Genomic DNA, 12778 nt, shown 5'->3' with positions numbered 1-12778 from the left:
TAATTAAAAATTCAACCCAGCATTTGTTTCTCCCAGTACCGTTTCTTCCTCTACGGCTAGCCTTTGTGTCAGCCTCGGGATCTGGGCTTAGGAATGCTGAGGTGTAGCCAGAGAGTGAAGGATTCTAGGACGCCAGAATCTCCCCTAGAACCTAGAGGGGATGTCCCCAGCTAGGTCCTTAGGCAGCAAAGGAGAGGGTACCTGAACTGGCCTTCTCCCATAGCCGTACTGATGAATATCTTGCATTTCACCATAGAACCTTCATCCGGTGATGGATGGAGATAGAGGCAGAGACCCACATTGGAGCACTGGACTGAGCTCCCAAGGTCCAGATGAAGAGCAGAAGGAGGGAGAACATGAGCAAGGAAGTCAGGACTGCGAGGGGTGCGTCCACCCACTGAGACAGTGTGACTGATCTAATGGGAGCTCAACAAGGCCAGCTGGACTGGGACTGAACGAGCTTGTGACCAGATCGGACTCTCTGATTGTGGCTGACAATGAGGGCTGACTGAGAAGCCAATGATAATGGCACTGGGTTTTGATTCTACTGCATATACTGGCTTTTTTTGGGAGCCTAGTCTGTTTGAATGCACACCTTCCTAGACCTGGATGGAGGGAGGAGGGTCTTGGGCTTCCCACAGGGCAGGGAACCCTGACTTCTCTTAGGACTGGAGATGGGGATGAGTGGGAGGGAAATGGGAGGAGGTGAAAATTTTTAATAAATAAATAAATAAATAAATAAATAAAAGTGGAAAGAGAAAGATTAGTCAAAAAAATGTAACATTCCAAGAGAATTTATTAGTTTTTGTTCTGTTTTTAAATTGTAGTAATAAATGTTAAGGTTATTGTTTTATATATTTGACTAGATAAGAAGTTGCTAAAATTGGCTTTGTATAATTGATGCACTTATGCTGTTTATTGAATAACTGATCCTGGCATTTTATGCTAAGGCACTAATTTGACAGTGGTGAGCCAGACATACAGCTTCTCAGTGCTTTCACAGAGCTTGTACCCGCCTGAGTAACAAAGTGAAGTTGGTAGTATAACTTTTACAACTTGTTTGATATGTCTGTAGAGCACAAGAATTCATTTTGTTCTAGAATTCATTGTGGCCAGTAGAAAATGGTTTGTCAACATGCTTTATACAGATGTCAGTTCTGTCAGTACAGAGAATTGGAGCCTCTAAATGTAAATGGTACTTTATTTTTGATTTTTAAACTTTGTATTGTGTTTGTGTATGTGTGTGAAGGCCAGGTATCAGGAGCTCTGTTCTCCCTGTTTTCGAAGACAGGGACTTTCTTTAGGCTCACTGACTTTCTTTAGGCTGGCTGGCCAGTGAGCCCCAGATGTCTGCCTGTGCTCCCCAGTGCTAGGATTACTAGTATCTAACACTATACCTTCCTTTAAAAAAAAAAAAAAAAAAAAAAAAAAAAAACAAGCAAAACGTGAGTGCTAGGATTGGAACTTTTATAATTATCTGGCAAATACTTTGCTGACTGAGCCATCTCCTTAATTTTTATTTATTATTTAATTTTGTTTTTTTGAGTTTTGCAACAGTGTTTCAACAGAGTTGGCTGGCTTTGAACTCTAAATCATCCTGTCTTCACCTCCCAGGTGCAGGAATTATGTATGCCCTGCTTGTCAAGAAAAGAGGGTATTTTAGAAAATGCAAAGAAGGTGTGTTTTGTGTGTGATTTGTTGACGGGTGCATATGAAACCTATGTCAGATATTATTGGCTGCACACATTGATTTAGCCACTTACTTGCTTTTTGTTGTTTGTTTGGGGTTCTAAGAATTTAACCCAGGACCTTGAATATGCTAGGCAAGTGTTCTACAGTTGAGCCTTAAGATTCCCCCATTATATTAATTTTAAATTTTGGTAAATTGCCCAGACTGGTCTTGAGTCTTCGATTCTGTCTCAGCCTCCTGAAAAACTTGGATTACAGTTGTATATTTCTACTCCTGGGACTTTTTAAGAACAGTCTTGATGCGTTGATAACTCTCTGGACTGTGCCTTCCAAGTGGCTAAGACTACAGTCACAGGTCTTTGTGTTTGGTTAATCCTGGTGATTGACTGTGTAAAATGATCTGCTCCCCTCTCCCCCCTTAGTGTCTGTATTAGTATTAGTAGTTCATTGTTAAATTTGAGATACTGATGTTTCTATCTTGGTGTCTTCCTTTCCTTCCTTCACTCCTTTTCTCCTCTCCTTCCCTCCTACTTTCTCCTCCTCTTTCCCCTCTCCTTTTCTCCCCACCCCCTTAATATTTCTCCTTTCCTCTCTAGCCAGATTTAGATTTTTGTTCTGGCTCTTTTGTTTTGGCTCTTCTGTGTAGAATCTTGCTCTATAGCCCAGGCTATTCTGGAGCTTGCAACCTTGCATCAGCCTCTTGAGTGCTGTAATTACAGATGTCTACCCATCTCTTCTGGCTCACAGCTCGTGTGGGGTACCGTTTATCTTTGAGCACTCAGAAGTGATTGGTTGGTACCTGAGCAAGTTTTGCAAACTGTTGATTTGGGTTTCTCAGCTAACAGTGAAGCATCCTTTGTTATTTTACTTGGTCTTAAGTCCTTACACTTTTCTATTTCCACATTTTACCTCCTTGACTTCACAGTGATTCAGTGAAAATGGGGAAACTCATTTTCTAGCATATCGGCTTATTTAAAGATACAGATTTCAGGTTGGTAGACAGGAAACCTCAGTATTGGGAAGAAACATTCTTGTCTCAAGCCAGGAACTGTGATAGGCGGTGTTGGTAGATGTGTGACCTTGACTTCTATTGCTAAAGGCAAAGGCCCTTGATGGGCCTGTCTGCAGCTTCAGCTTTGTATTCTCCCAGGGCTCTGGTGTTTGGTAGAGAAAAAGAGGCTGTGTGGGCTTTGAAGTGGTAGTTCTGAGCTGACCCTGTGGAACTTAAGATGGGTTAGATTATTGTTACTCAACACACTGTTGGGGTTTTATGGTGCACAGAAAGCCTAGGTGTGCTATGTCATGGTGTTCTGGCTTGTTGTCTTCACTTGCTTTTGAATTTTTAAATTAGAGAATAGGAAAACGTGGTGAAAACAGGAGTGATGGTTTGTTTGCAGACCATGTCTTTTAAAAGAGCCACTCCGTGAGCCTGGTGTGGTGTCTCTTGCCTTTAGACCCAGTATATGGGAGGCTAAGACAGGCACATCTCTGTGAGTTAAGATTATCCTGGTCCACACATCTACGTTGTGTGAGTTCCAGGTAAGCCAGGACTACACAGTGAGAAGCTGTCTTAAAAAACAAAACAACGAAAACCAAACACAAACAAAACAGACAGAAAAAGCAGCACCTAAGACATTTGGTTGCACTGGTTTCATGTATTTGAACTGGTAGATGAGGATGTAACAGTTGAACAGTTGATCAACTCTAGCTGCCCCCAAACAGCTATTAAGTGTGCTTGAATGGATGAGAAAAGTGATCAAGAAAGACAAAAGATAACAAGCTAGTAAAAGCTGAAACCAAAGTAATTATCATGGAAAACACCCTCTTGACAATTATAAAAGTGCTTGTGCATTTGATAAGAAGTAGAATACTATGTAAATGAAAACTAGTCTGATTGTTGAGTGGTAGAGTGATGGGCAAATATCAAAGGTAAATGGTCAAGTATTTATTTGTTTACTTTTTAGACAGGGCTTTGCTGTGTACCCTGGCTGCCCTGGAACTCACAGAGATCCATCTGCCTCTGCCTCCTGAGTGTGGTGTATTAAAGTGTGTGTCACCATACCTCGTTGTCTTCAGGTTATTATAGATTAACCCCTGTCTGTGGCACAGAATGTCCTAGTCCAACTTTTATCATCATATATAATTCTTCCACGTGGTTATCTCTACTTTGTGGGTATGAGTTTTAGGATGAAGAAGAGTAGTTTGCCTAAAGGACATGTGGCCAGGTGTTAAGTGGGGAATCTGAATTCCTGGGTTTCTCCCTTTCCATTGTCCTCATCAAGGAGGGGTCCTGATATGGCCCAGTGAATTTACCTAAACATTTCCTTAGCCCCATTCTTTGACTCTGCCTTCCTCTTCAGGAAAGCGTGCTTGAGATGCTTAAAAAAGTCCACAGGAAGATTCTTAGGTTGTATTTGCTGTTTCAGTGTCTGACATGGTCTCTCGTTCTATCCCAGGCAGATAGGAAGGAAACCAGATTTTGGCATACTTGACTTACTGGTTTGGATAAAGTTTCCTTTTCTTGCTCAAGGACTACACTGAAAACAAGAGACTTCACAGGCCTTTAATACCAGCACTGGGGCGGTGGGGGGGGGGTTTGGTGGGGGGAAGGCAGGTGGATCTCTCCTGAGTAAGCTAACATGGACTACAGAGCTAGTTCCAGGACAGACTTCAAAGCTACACATAGAAACCCTGTATCAAAAAACCAAAAAGAAAAAACAAAGTTCTGACTAGTCAGGAGAAGCTTCTGGGTCTTCTGCTCTTCCAAAATCAGATTCCTTTCTTGAAATTTACAATCCAGTAACCCTGAAGAGGTAGCCATATGAAGGACCTTCTGCAAAGCAATTGACTGGAGAGATAGATTAGCTCAGTTAAGAATGGATACTGCTTTTACAGAGGAGTTTGGTTCCAAACACCCATTTCAAGTAGCTTACCACTGCCTGTTACTCCAGTTCTCGTCTAGTCCTCTGGGCACTGCACCAATGTGCACCCTTCACTCCCTGCCTTTTTTACATTAGTAAAAATCATCCCCTCGTAAAGTTCTAAATTGTGTGTGTGTGTGTGTGTGTTTGAGAGAGAGAGAGAGAGAGAGAGAGAGAGAGAGAGAGAGAGAGAGAGAGAGAGAGAGAGAGAGATGTTTGGAGGGAGTGATTGAGTGTTTGTTTGTGAGCCAGGATGGGGTCGGGAAGCAGTCTGGAAGGCAGCACATAAAATATTGTCTATGGAAGAGAGAGTGCTTATTGTGAACTTAAAACCCCCTTTCCTGTAGTGGAGCTCAAACTCGGGACTTTACACATGGTGGATAAAGCATTCTATCACCGAACTGCTTTCCAGCAGGTATGATTTGTACCTGGCAACCTTAGTGAATCTCCAAGTTTCAGATAATTTTGTAGCTAAGAACTATGGGTGGACCCAGTAGGAAATAAGAGAATCCTCTGGGTGGTCTGCTCTTTAAGGATAAGATCCCTTTCTTCAAATTGATAAGCTAGTGATCCCTTAGGCACCCTATATGAAGGACCTGCCAATCAATCAATCAATCAATAAATGGTGGTGTTGCTTACTCAAACCAGTGGCTAACGTAGATTAAGATGACCGGGATATCAGGGATTCTAAATTCTAAATTGGCTTTTCATAAGGGAAAGGAATGTGATAAAAGGCATTGGAATAGCCATGACGTTTGAATAGGATTAGTATGTTAATGTAACTCTATTATACTTCCTGAATTGACAAGTGTACTGTGGTTATATATAAAAGGGTGTGATGCTTTTATGTGATACACACCGAAGTCCTGAGGGAAAATGAATTTTTTTATTCACATGAGTACTGCAAAACCCATGTGTGTTTTATTCTGCATGTTGTACCTCATTTAGTATAGTCATGTGGGAAGCTATAGCATTGTGTTAGAATTGACTTGCTAGACTAGTAGATTCAGAGAATGTTGGGGGGGGGTGTCAAAGAAGGACTTGGCAGTTCTTCAGGGATAACCTAAGGAAGTCTGTGTAGTACTGTTGAATATCTGAGTGGAGCTGGAGCTAATTGAAGAGCACACTGGAGGTTGGGAAGTGAAGGAACAGAGGTGATACACATAGGATTACGCTGCAAAAGAGGGTTACTTTGAAAGGAGCCAGGAAAAGGAAATTTCTTGTATTTTAGTTTGTTTACTGACCTGTTTACTGTTTTATCTTTTTTGGATGGTTGCCTTGTTTATATGTCTTGTTATAACAGGAGTCATTATGCTCCTCATTTTCTGTGTGATCATCCTTCTCATGTAGTGCAAGGATAGCTAAGTTTGACTGTTTTAGCCACTTTTTCATTTCTGTATTTTGTTTGTTTTGTTTTGTTTTTTTGAGACAGGGTTTCTCTGTAGCTTTGGAGCCTGTCCTGGAACTAGCTCTGTAGACCAGGCTGGTCTCGAACTCACAGAGATCCGCCTGCCTCTGCCTCCCGAGTGCTGGGATTAAAGGCGTGCGCCACCATCGCCCAGCTGGCTTCATGCATTCTTAAAAGCATTTTAACATTTTAATTTAGAAAATTTTTAAAGGTTTGTTATTCTTCTTTAATTTGTATATCTGAGTTTTCCATTGTCCTGTACTGTTTAATTACTGTTTTGGGATTTGATTTTTAGAAAAGAACTGGCCCTTCCTCATAATTGTTTGATGATCCCTTTTTCTGAATTTGAAAAAAAAATTTTTTTTCTTTTTTAATCTCCCCAAATGATGTTTCAGATCGGTTTGATAAATACTCTTGATGCGCTAGTGGTCTGTGTGAAACGCTCCATTAGATTAAGATCATAGTAACATGTCAGTTGGAGAGCTGTTATGTTTTGTTAGATTCTCATTTCCATTTCTGTTTAATTTCTAGATTTTGGATCATTGTTTGACTTGGAAAATGATCTTCCTGATGAGCTGATCCCTAATGGAGAATTAAGCCTTTTAAACAGTGGGAGCCTTGTTCCAGATGCTGCATCCAAACATAAACAACTGTCGGAGCTTCTTAGAGGAGGCAGTGGCTCTAGCATCAACCCAGGGATAGGAAATGTGAGTGCCAGCAGCCCTGTACAACAGGGCCTTGGTGGCCAGGCTCAGGGGCAGCCGAACAGTACAAACATGGCCAGCCTGGGTGCCATGGGCAAGAGCCCTCTGAACCAGGGAGACTCATCAACCCCTAGCCTGCCCAAACAGGCCGCCAGCACCTCTGGGCCCACCCCCCCTGCCTCCCAAGCACTGAATCCGCAAGCACAAAAGCAAGTGGGGCTGGTGACCAGTAGCCCTGCCACATCACAGACTGGACCTGGGATCTGCATGAATGCTAACTTCAACCAGACCCACCCAGGACTTCTCAATAGTAACTCTGGCCATAGCTTAATGAATCAGGCTCAACAAGGGCAGGCTCAAGTCATGAATGGATCTCTTGGAGCTGCTGGAAGAGGAAGGGGAGCTGGAATGCCATACCCTGCTCCAACCATGCAGGGGGCCACAAGCAGTGTGCTGGCTGAGACCTTGACACAGGTTTCCCCACAAATGGCCAGCCATGCTGGACTGAATACGGCGCAGGCAGGAGGCATGACCAAGGTAAGTGAGCTGAAGTGCTTGAATGCTTCTTGACTGATGGTGGGCATGTAACATGGCAGCATGGGGCTATATATGACACCTTTTTATCCCTTCTGTTGAGAGTTGCATATGTCGCATGAAAGAGACAGATTTTTTTTTTTTCTGGAGTCCCTTTCAGATAAAAAAAATCTCTACCTCTTGTATTTAAAATGAAGAAAAACATTTTTTGAGATTGTATTTTGTTGAGTAAACCGAGGCTGGCTTTGAACTCCCATGCAGCCTAGGCTGTCCTCAACTCATGAACCTCCTGCTGCAGCCTTGTAAGTGCTGAGATTACAGATGTATGTCACCGATTGCCAGTTTTTAATCTTTGAGGAAAACATGCAGAAACAGGACCACACCTTTGAAGGGCAGTTTCTGCTGAGAATCAATATATTAATGCATCAGATGATCTGATAAAGGATGCTTATTTTACTCAGCTGATGAAGTACATCCTCATGTCTGCCTTTTTCTTTACAACACTGGGCAATATGTTTATTGTCACAGTCTCCATTTTACTCATAAAGAATCTATGTTTTAAGGTGGTTAGCTCTTACCACTGTTGATAGTGAAGAGGGACTGAATAGAGCCAGGGGATTGTAGACCCTTGTGACCCAGTGAAAACATCAGAGCAGTGGTTCTCAAAGTGGGGGTCCTCAAATCAGCAGTACTAGCATCATCTGGGAACTTGTTGGAGAGGTTGACTCACTGAAGCCCAACACTCTGGGCTTTAGTAACTCTCTGGATAGTTCCAAGGTTGTTCTGCATGGTCTCTATCTCTGTTCTAGAGAAAGGCGTGGGCTGGAGTTTGCAGCCAGCAGCCCTGCAACTCCTGTGTATAACAGGATCTGAACTTGGAGAAGAGGGAAGGATAGTAACAAGATGTGATGCAGCTAACAAAGATGGAGACTGATGAGAGAAGGATATACAGAGAGAAAAAATACAGGCTAATTGCCATTGAAATACCAAACCTTTTAGAGACTATGTGACCCAAGACTTGTTACTGGCAGCCACTGGGTGTACCTATTTTGTGCAGTTCAGCAAATTCCAGGAGGACTGTTCTGTGAATTTGATTAGTCCTAAAGAAGGGCAAAGGAGAAATGATTAGAATACAATTTCCTAGATAGTTGAGAATATGGGCAGACTGGTGTAAATTCCTGAGGCTCTCATTGATAAGAAAATGTTTTGTTTTGTTTTTTAACTTAAGAAATAAAAGTGAAGTAATTCCTAACATTAAAATTACACTAACTTTTTTTTTTAAGTTAGTAGAGGGTGAACATAAACTTACTTGTAGTTGTTGTACTTGGCAGAAGTGTGTGTTGTGCATCTACACCCTTTTCACAGTTGTATTGCAAGGAGATTTTTAATGAGCTTCTTGCCTCTAGGTAGACCAATTATTGGACTCTTCTAATTCATATTCTAAACTATCCAGTTTAAAATAATTTTTATTTTTTAATTTTTTTGGAGAACTGGGATTATGCTTAAAATATAAAATTGTCATAACAACAGTTGTCAAACATTTTGGTTCCAGGATTATTGAGAAGTCTTAAAAATTAGGAAGGACCCCACTTGGTTTTTTGAGAGAGGGTCTCATTTTGTAACCATAGCTGGTCTAAACTGGTTGTGTAGAACAGGCAGACCTCAAACTTGTAACTGTCCTCAGCATGGGTTGCCTAAGTACTGTGATTACAGAGATTGCCATCATGCATGCCTAATAGTTTCTTTAAAACTAGTATTTACAAAATAGTGTTTTAAAAATTTTGTTTATATATGGATGTTTGCCTGTATGTATGTCTGTGTGTCACATGTGTACAGTGCCCATGGAGGCCAGAAGAGAGTGGTAGATCTCCTGAAACTGGAGTTAGCTGCCATGTGGTCTGGGAATTGATCCTGGGTCCTTTGCAGGAACAAGTGCTCTTAATTATAGGCATCCCTCTAATTCCTATTTATAGAACAATGCAAGCCTACATTTCATTAAACTTGAGGTTCCATGGTATTACATATTGCAAAAGATCTAGACAAAGCCGGGCAGTGGTGGCGCACGCCTTTAATCCCAGCACTCGGGAGGCAGAGGCAGGCGGATCTCTGGGAGTTCGAGGCCAGCCTGGTCTACAAGAGCTAGTTCCAGGACAGGAACCAAAAATGCTACAGAGAAACCCTGTCTCGAAAATAAAAAAAAAAAAAAATCTAGACAACTTTACTCTAAACTTAACCTAAGTTAGATATGATTCTTTCATTCTTCATAGGATGGTAGTAGTATCTGGCTTGGTATAGGATATGTGCTCTATGGACTAGATACTTAGATTGTTTCAGTATTTCACTGTTGCCATTGTTTTATATAATTTTGTACATTTATATCTTTGTGCAAGTGAGTAAGTGCTGTGGGATAACACTCTTGTATACTGTAAAGATTTGTTACTAATAACTAATTTTGTTTAATAAACTACTATTGGCCAGTAGCCAGGCAGGAAGTATAGGCGGGGCAACCAGACTAAGAGAATTCGGGGAAGAGGAAAGGCAGAGATGCAGTCACCAGCCTGACACAGAAGAAGCAAGATGAGCATGCCTTACTAGGAAAAGGTACCAAACCACATGGCTAGACAAGAATTATGGGTTAATTTAAGTTGTAAGAGCTAGTTAATAATAAGGCTGAGCTAATAGGCCGAACAGTTGATAATTAATATAAGCCTCTGTGTTTTTGGAACAGAACTGCTGTGGGACCAGGTGGGACAGAAAATTTGGAAGTGTGGTTAATTTTTTTTAAGTTTATGTATGTGTTTGTCTCGTGTATATGCTACATGTGTGAGTCTCTGCAGAGACAAGAAGAGGGCATCAGATCCCCTGGAATTTGAAATATAGGCTGATGTATGATACCTGTTGTGGGTGATGGAAACTGAACTTTAGTTCTCTGAAGGAGCAGCAATTGCTTTTACATTGTTCAGCCATCTCTCCAGCCCTAGTGAGGGAATTTTTAATGAAATAATACTGACATTTAAAATAAACAACTTGAGTGTTACATTCTACTCCCGTAATTCTAGCATTTACAAGGCAAGGAGGACTATTGCCAAGTTTGAGACCACCCTGAGATACACAGCACTTTCTCAGCTAGCCAGGACTACAAAGTGAGGCCTTCTTTAGAACAAAAATAAAGCTTTAAAAAGAAGATAGATATTACCAATATTTTGAAAAATATTGTGCAAATTTCAGCATTATCCATGTTGAATGAATCTATCTAAATCCTTGCTAACATTAGATGTTGTTAGATAATAGTATTCTTAGACTCGTAATTCTACTCAAATTATTTTTATTAGGATGTTCCATAAATTTACAAATTATTGTCTCAGATTATTTTTGTGTGTACATGTGTGCTGTGTGTGTGCACATGGGTATGTGTCTGTTTGCCTGCCTAGCTAGTACTAGGGATCCAACTCTGGTATCTACATTTGTCTTACCTTTGACCTATAGCTTATTATTCTTTGTTTTGAGACAATTTTACCGTACAGTGCTAGCAGGCCTTGAACTCATTGTGAAGGCCAGCTTTGAACTCAGAGATCTGCCTCTCTCTGTCTCTAGTGCAGTGATTAAAGGTGTGCACCACACCTCCTGGCCTTAGGTTATTATTCTTTAAGTATTGAAAGTTTAAGACTTTCAGTAGACATCTTTCCTTTTTATTTTATCAAATTAGTCAAATATGTTTACAGTATGCTTGTTACATTTTATCAGGTTTATATTTTAAGTTTGTATGGAAACATCCATTTTTTTCCTTTTATTGCCTTATATTGTATATCACATTCAAAAGTATTTTCCCTATTTCAAACTATAGATATTCTTTTGTGTTGGATGTGGTGACACTTGTAGTCTTAACAGCTTGGTACACAGAGGTAAGAGGGTGGTTTGTGTTCCAGAGTTGGAGACCAACATGGACAATTTAATCAAGATTATCATTGTGTCCCCTTAAAAAAGTAAAAGAAAAGTATTTTCTTATGTCTCCTTAACTCTTGAATCTTGACCTCACTTGGTTATGGCATAGCACTTGTTTAGTAAGCATGAGGCCCAATAAACCAACATTTACCAAAAAAGTTAATTTTAACCAAAGAGCAATCCAGTATTTTTTTTCAACTGATAGTTACAGTGCAGTCTGTTTAGATATTAGTAGTCCATCTTCCCTCAGTTAGTGTCTTGTGTTAGTTATTAATCTTTGGCTGTATCTGTGGCAGAAAGACATCCTAGCTGTTCAGTCACTTTTTGTTCATGAGGGCAATGGTCAATACATATGTGGTTCTCAGCCCTGGCCACACATTAGAATTACCTGGGGAGTTTTAAAGACACTTAATGTCTGAAACTCATTGCTGACCAACTAGGTTAGACTCTCTAGGGCATGGCTGGACATGGTTAGAATTTATATTTCTCAGATGATTTTCATGGCAGATGGGGATAAGGACCACTCTTATAGGTAAATGTAAGAACTTTTTCCATTGAGAAATAGGTTGGTCAGTAATTTGCTTTCTGCACAAGCATGAGAATGTGAATTTAGTCCCCAGCACCCAGGCTGGGCTGGGGAGGTAGAGATAACCAGATCCCTAGGGCTTGGTGCCAGCCAGCCTAGTCTGATTAATGAGCATGAGACCAACAAAATACCGTCTCAGGAAAGTGAAGTAGACAGCTTTTGAGGAGTGACACTCAAGGTTGCCTTCTGGCTTCCATATGCTCCTGCACACATAAGTGTACTCTATAAAGCATCCCCCCCCCCCCCGAAGAAAAACAGATTCTTAACGACAAGTGACTGTTTTTTGTATAGTGCACTTCCGTTTTTTGATTTATTATGTGTTTTCTTGTTATTGGGGGGGGCAAGTTCCATTTCATTATTTAATTGGCTCTTTTAGTACAGGGATTAATGTACAGATGTCATTTAGAGTCTAGCCACTTTGTGAACTTCTTAGTATTTCTCCAGCTGATTCTCTTGGTTTCCAAGTAGACATTCTTCTCCATTATTGGTATTTTTGTCTTATCCTTGCTGATATTTTTGTTGATGTTTATACCTCTTGGGCTTCTTTGTTTTGGAAGTTTGTCTAGTCTTTTAAGGAGAATGTGAGCTTTAATTTGCAGCCAGAGGCAGCTGTGTGTTTTAAAATTGGGACACAGTCTCTCATGTTAAATGTTAGGTTTTATTATACTCATTTCTTATATCTGTAGTAACTATTGTAAGATCTTTTTGCTTTGGTTATCAGGTTTCTTCATACTAAACTGAATCACATTTGTAATTGTAAAAATTAAAACTTAATGTAATTGCTGAATTTTATTAGTGTTTCTCTAGGATTTTTTTTTTTTTGTGTGTGTGTAAGATTTCTTTTGTTCATTTACTTGGTTTTTCAAGACAGAGTTTCTCTGTAGCTTTGGCTGGCCTTGAACTCACAGAAACCCCTCTGCTTCTGCCTCCTGAGTGGATTTTATAGTTTTAACTACATGTATATATTTGTGTGGATATGTGCATGTTAGTGCAG

The 12778-nt window shown here is 40.5% G+C and overlaps 1 protein-coding gene across 2 annotated transcripts in view; it reads left to right on the top strand.

Annotated features, from left to right (window-relative positions):
• Positions 1-12778, top strand: part of Crebbp (CREB binding protein) — a 132478-nt gene that overhangs the window by 21869 nt on the left and 97831 nt on the right. For both annotated transcript variants that reach the window (XM_050128667.1, XM_050128581.1), the window contains exon 2: positions 6550-7259. In XM_050128667.1, coding sequence (XP_049984624.1) covers positions 6550-7259 — 710 coding nt within the window. The remainder of the gene's footprint in view (positions 1-6549; positions 7260-12778) is intronic.

Source organism: Alexandromys fortis, unplaced genomic scaffold, assembly GCF_014885135.2.
Source record: "Alexandromys fortis isolate MF-2015 unplaced genomic scaffold, M_Fortis_MF-2015_v1.1 scaffold_29, whole genome shotgun sequence".
In the NCBI taxonomy this organism is placed as follows: Eukaryota; Metazoa; Chordata; class Mammalia; order Rodentia; family Cricetidae; genus Alexandromys; species Alexandromys fortis.
Note: the sequence above shows the minus strand (reverse complement) of the source record. Positions and strands in the feature narration are given on the sequence as shown.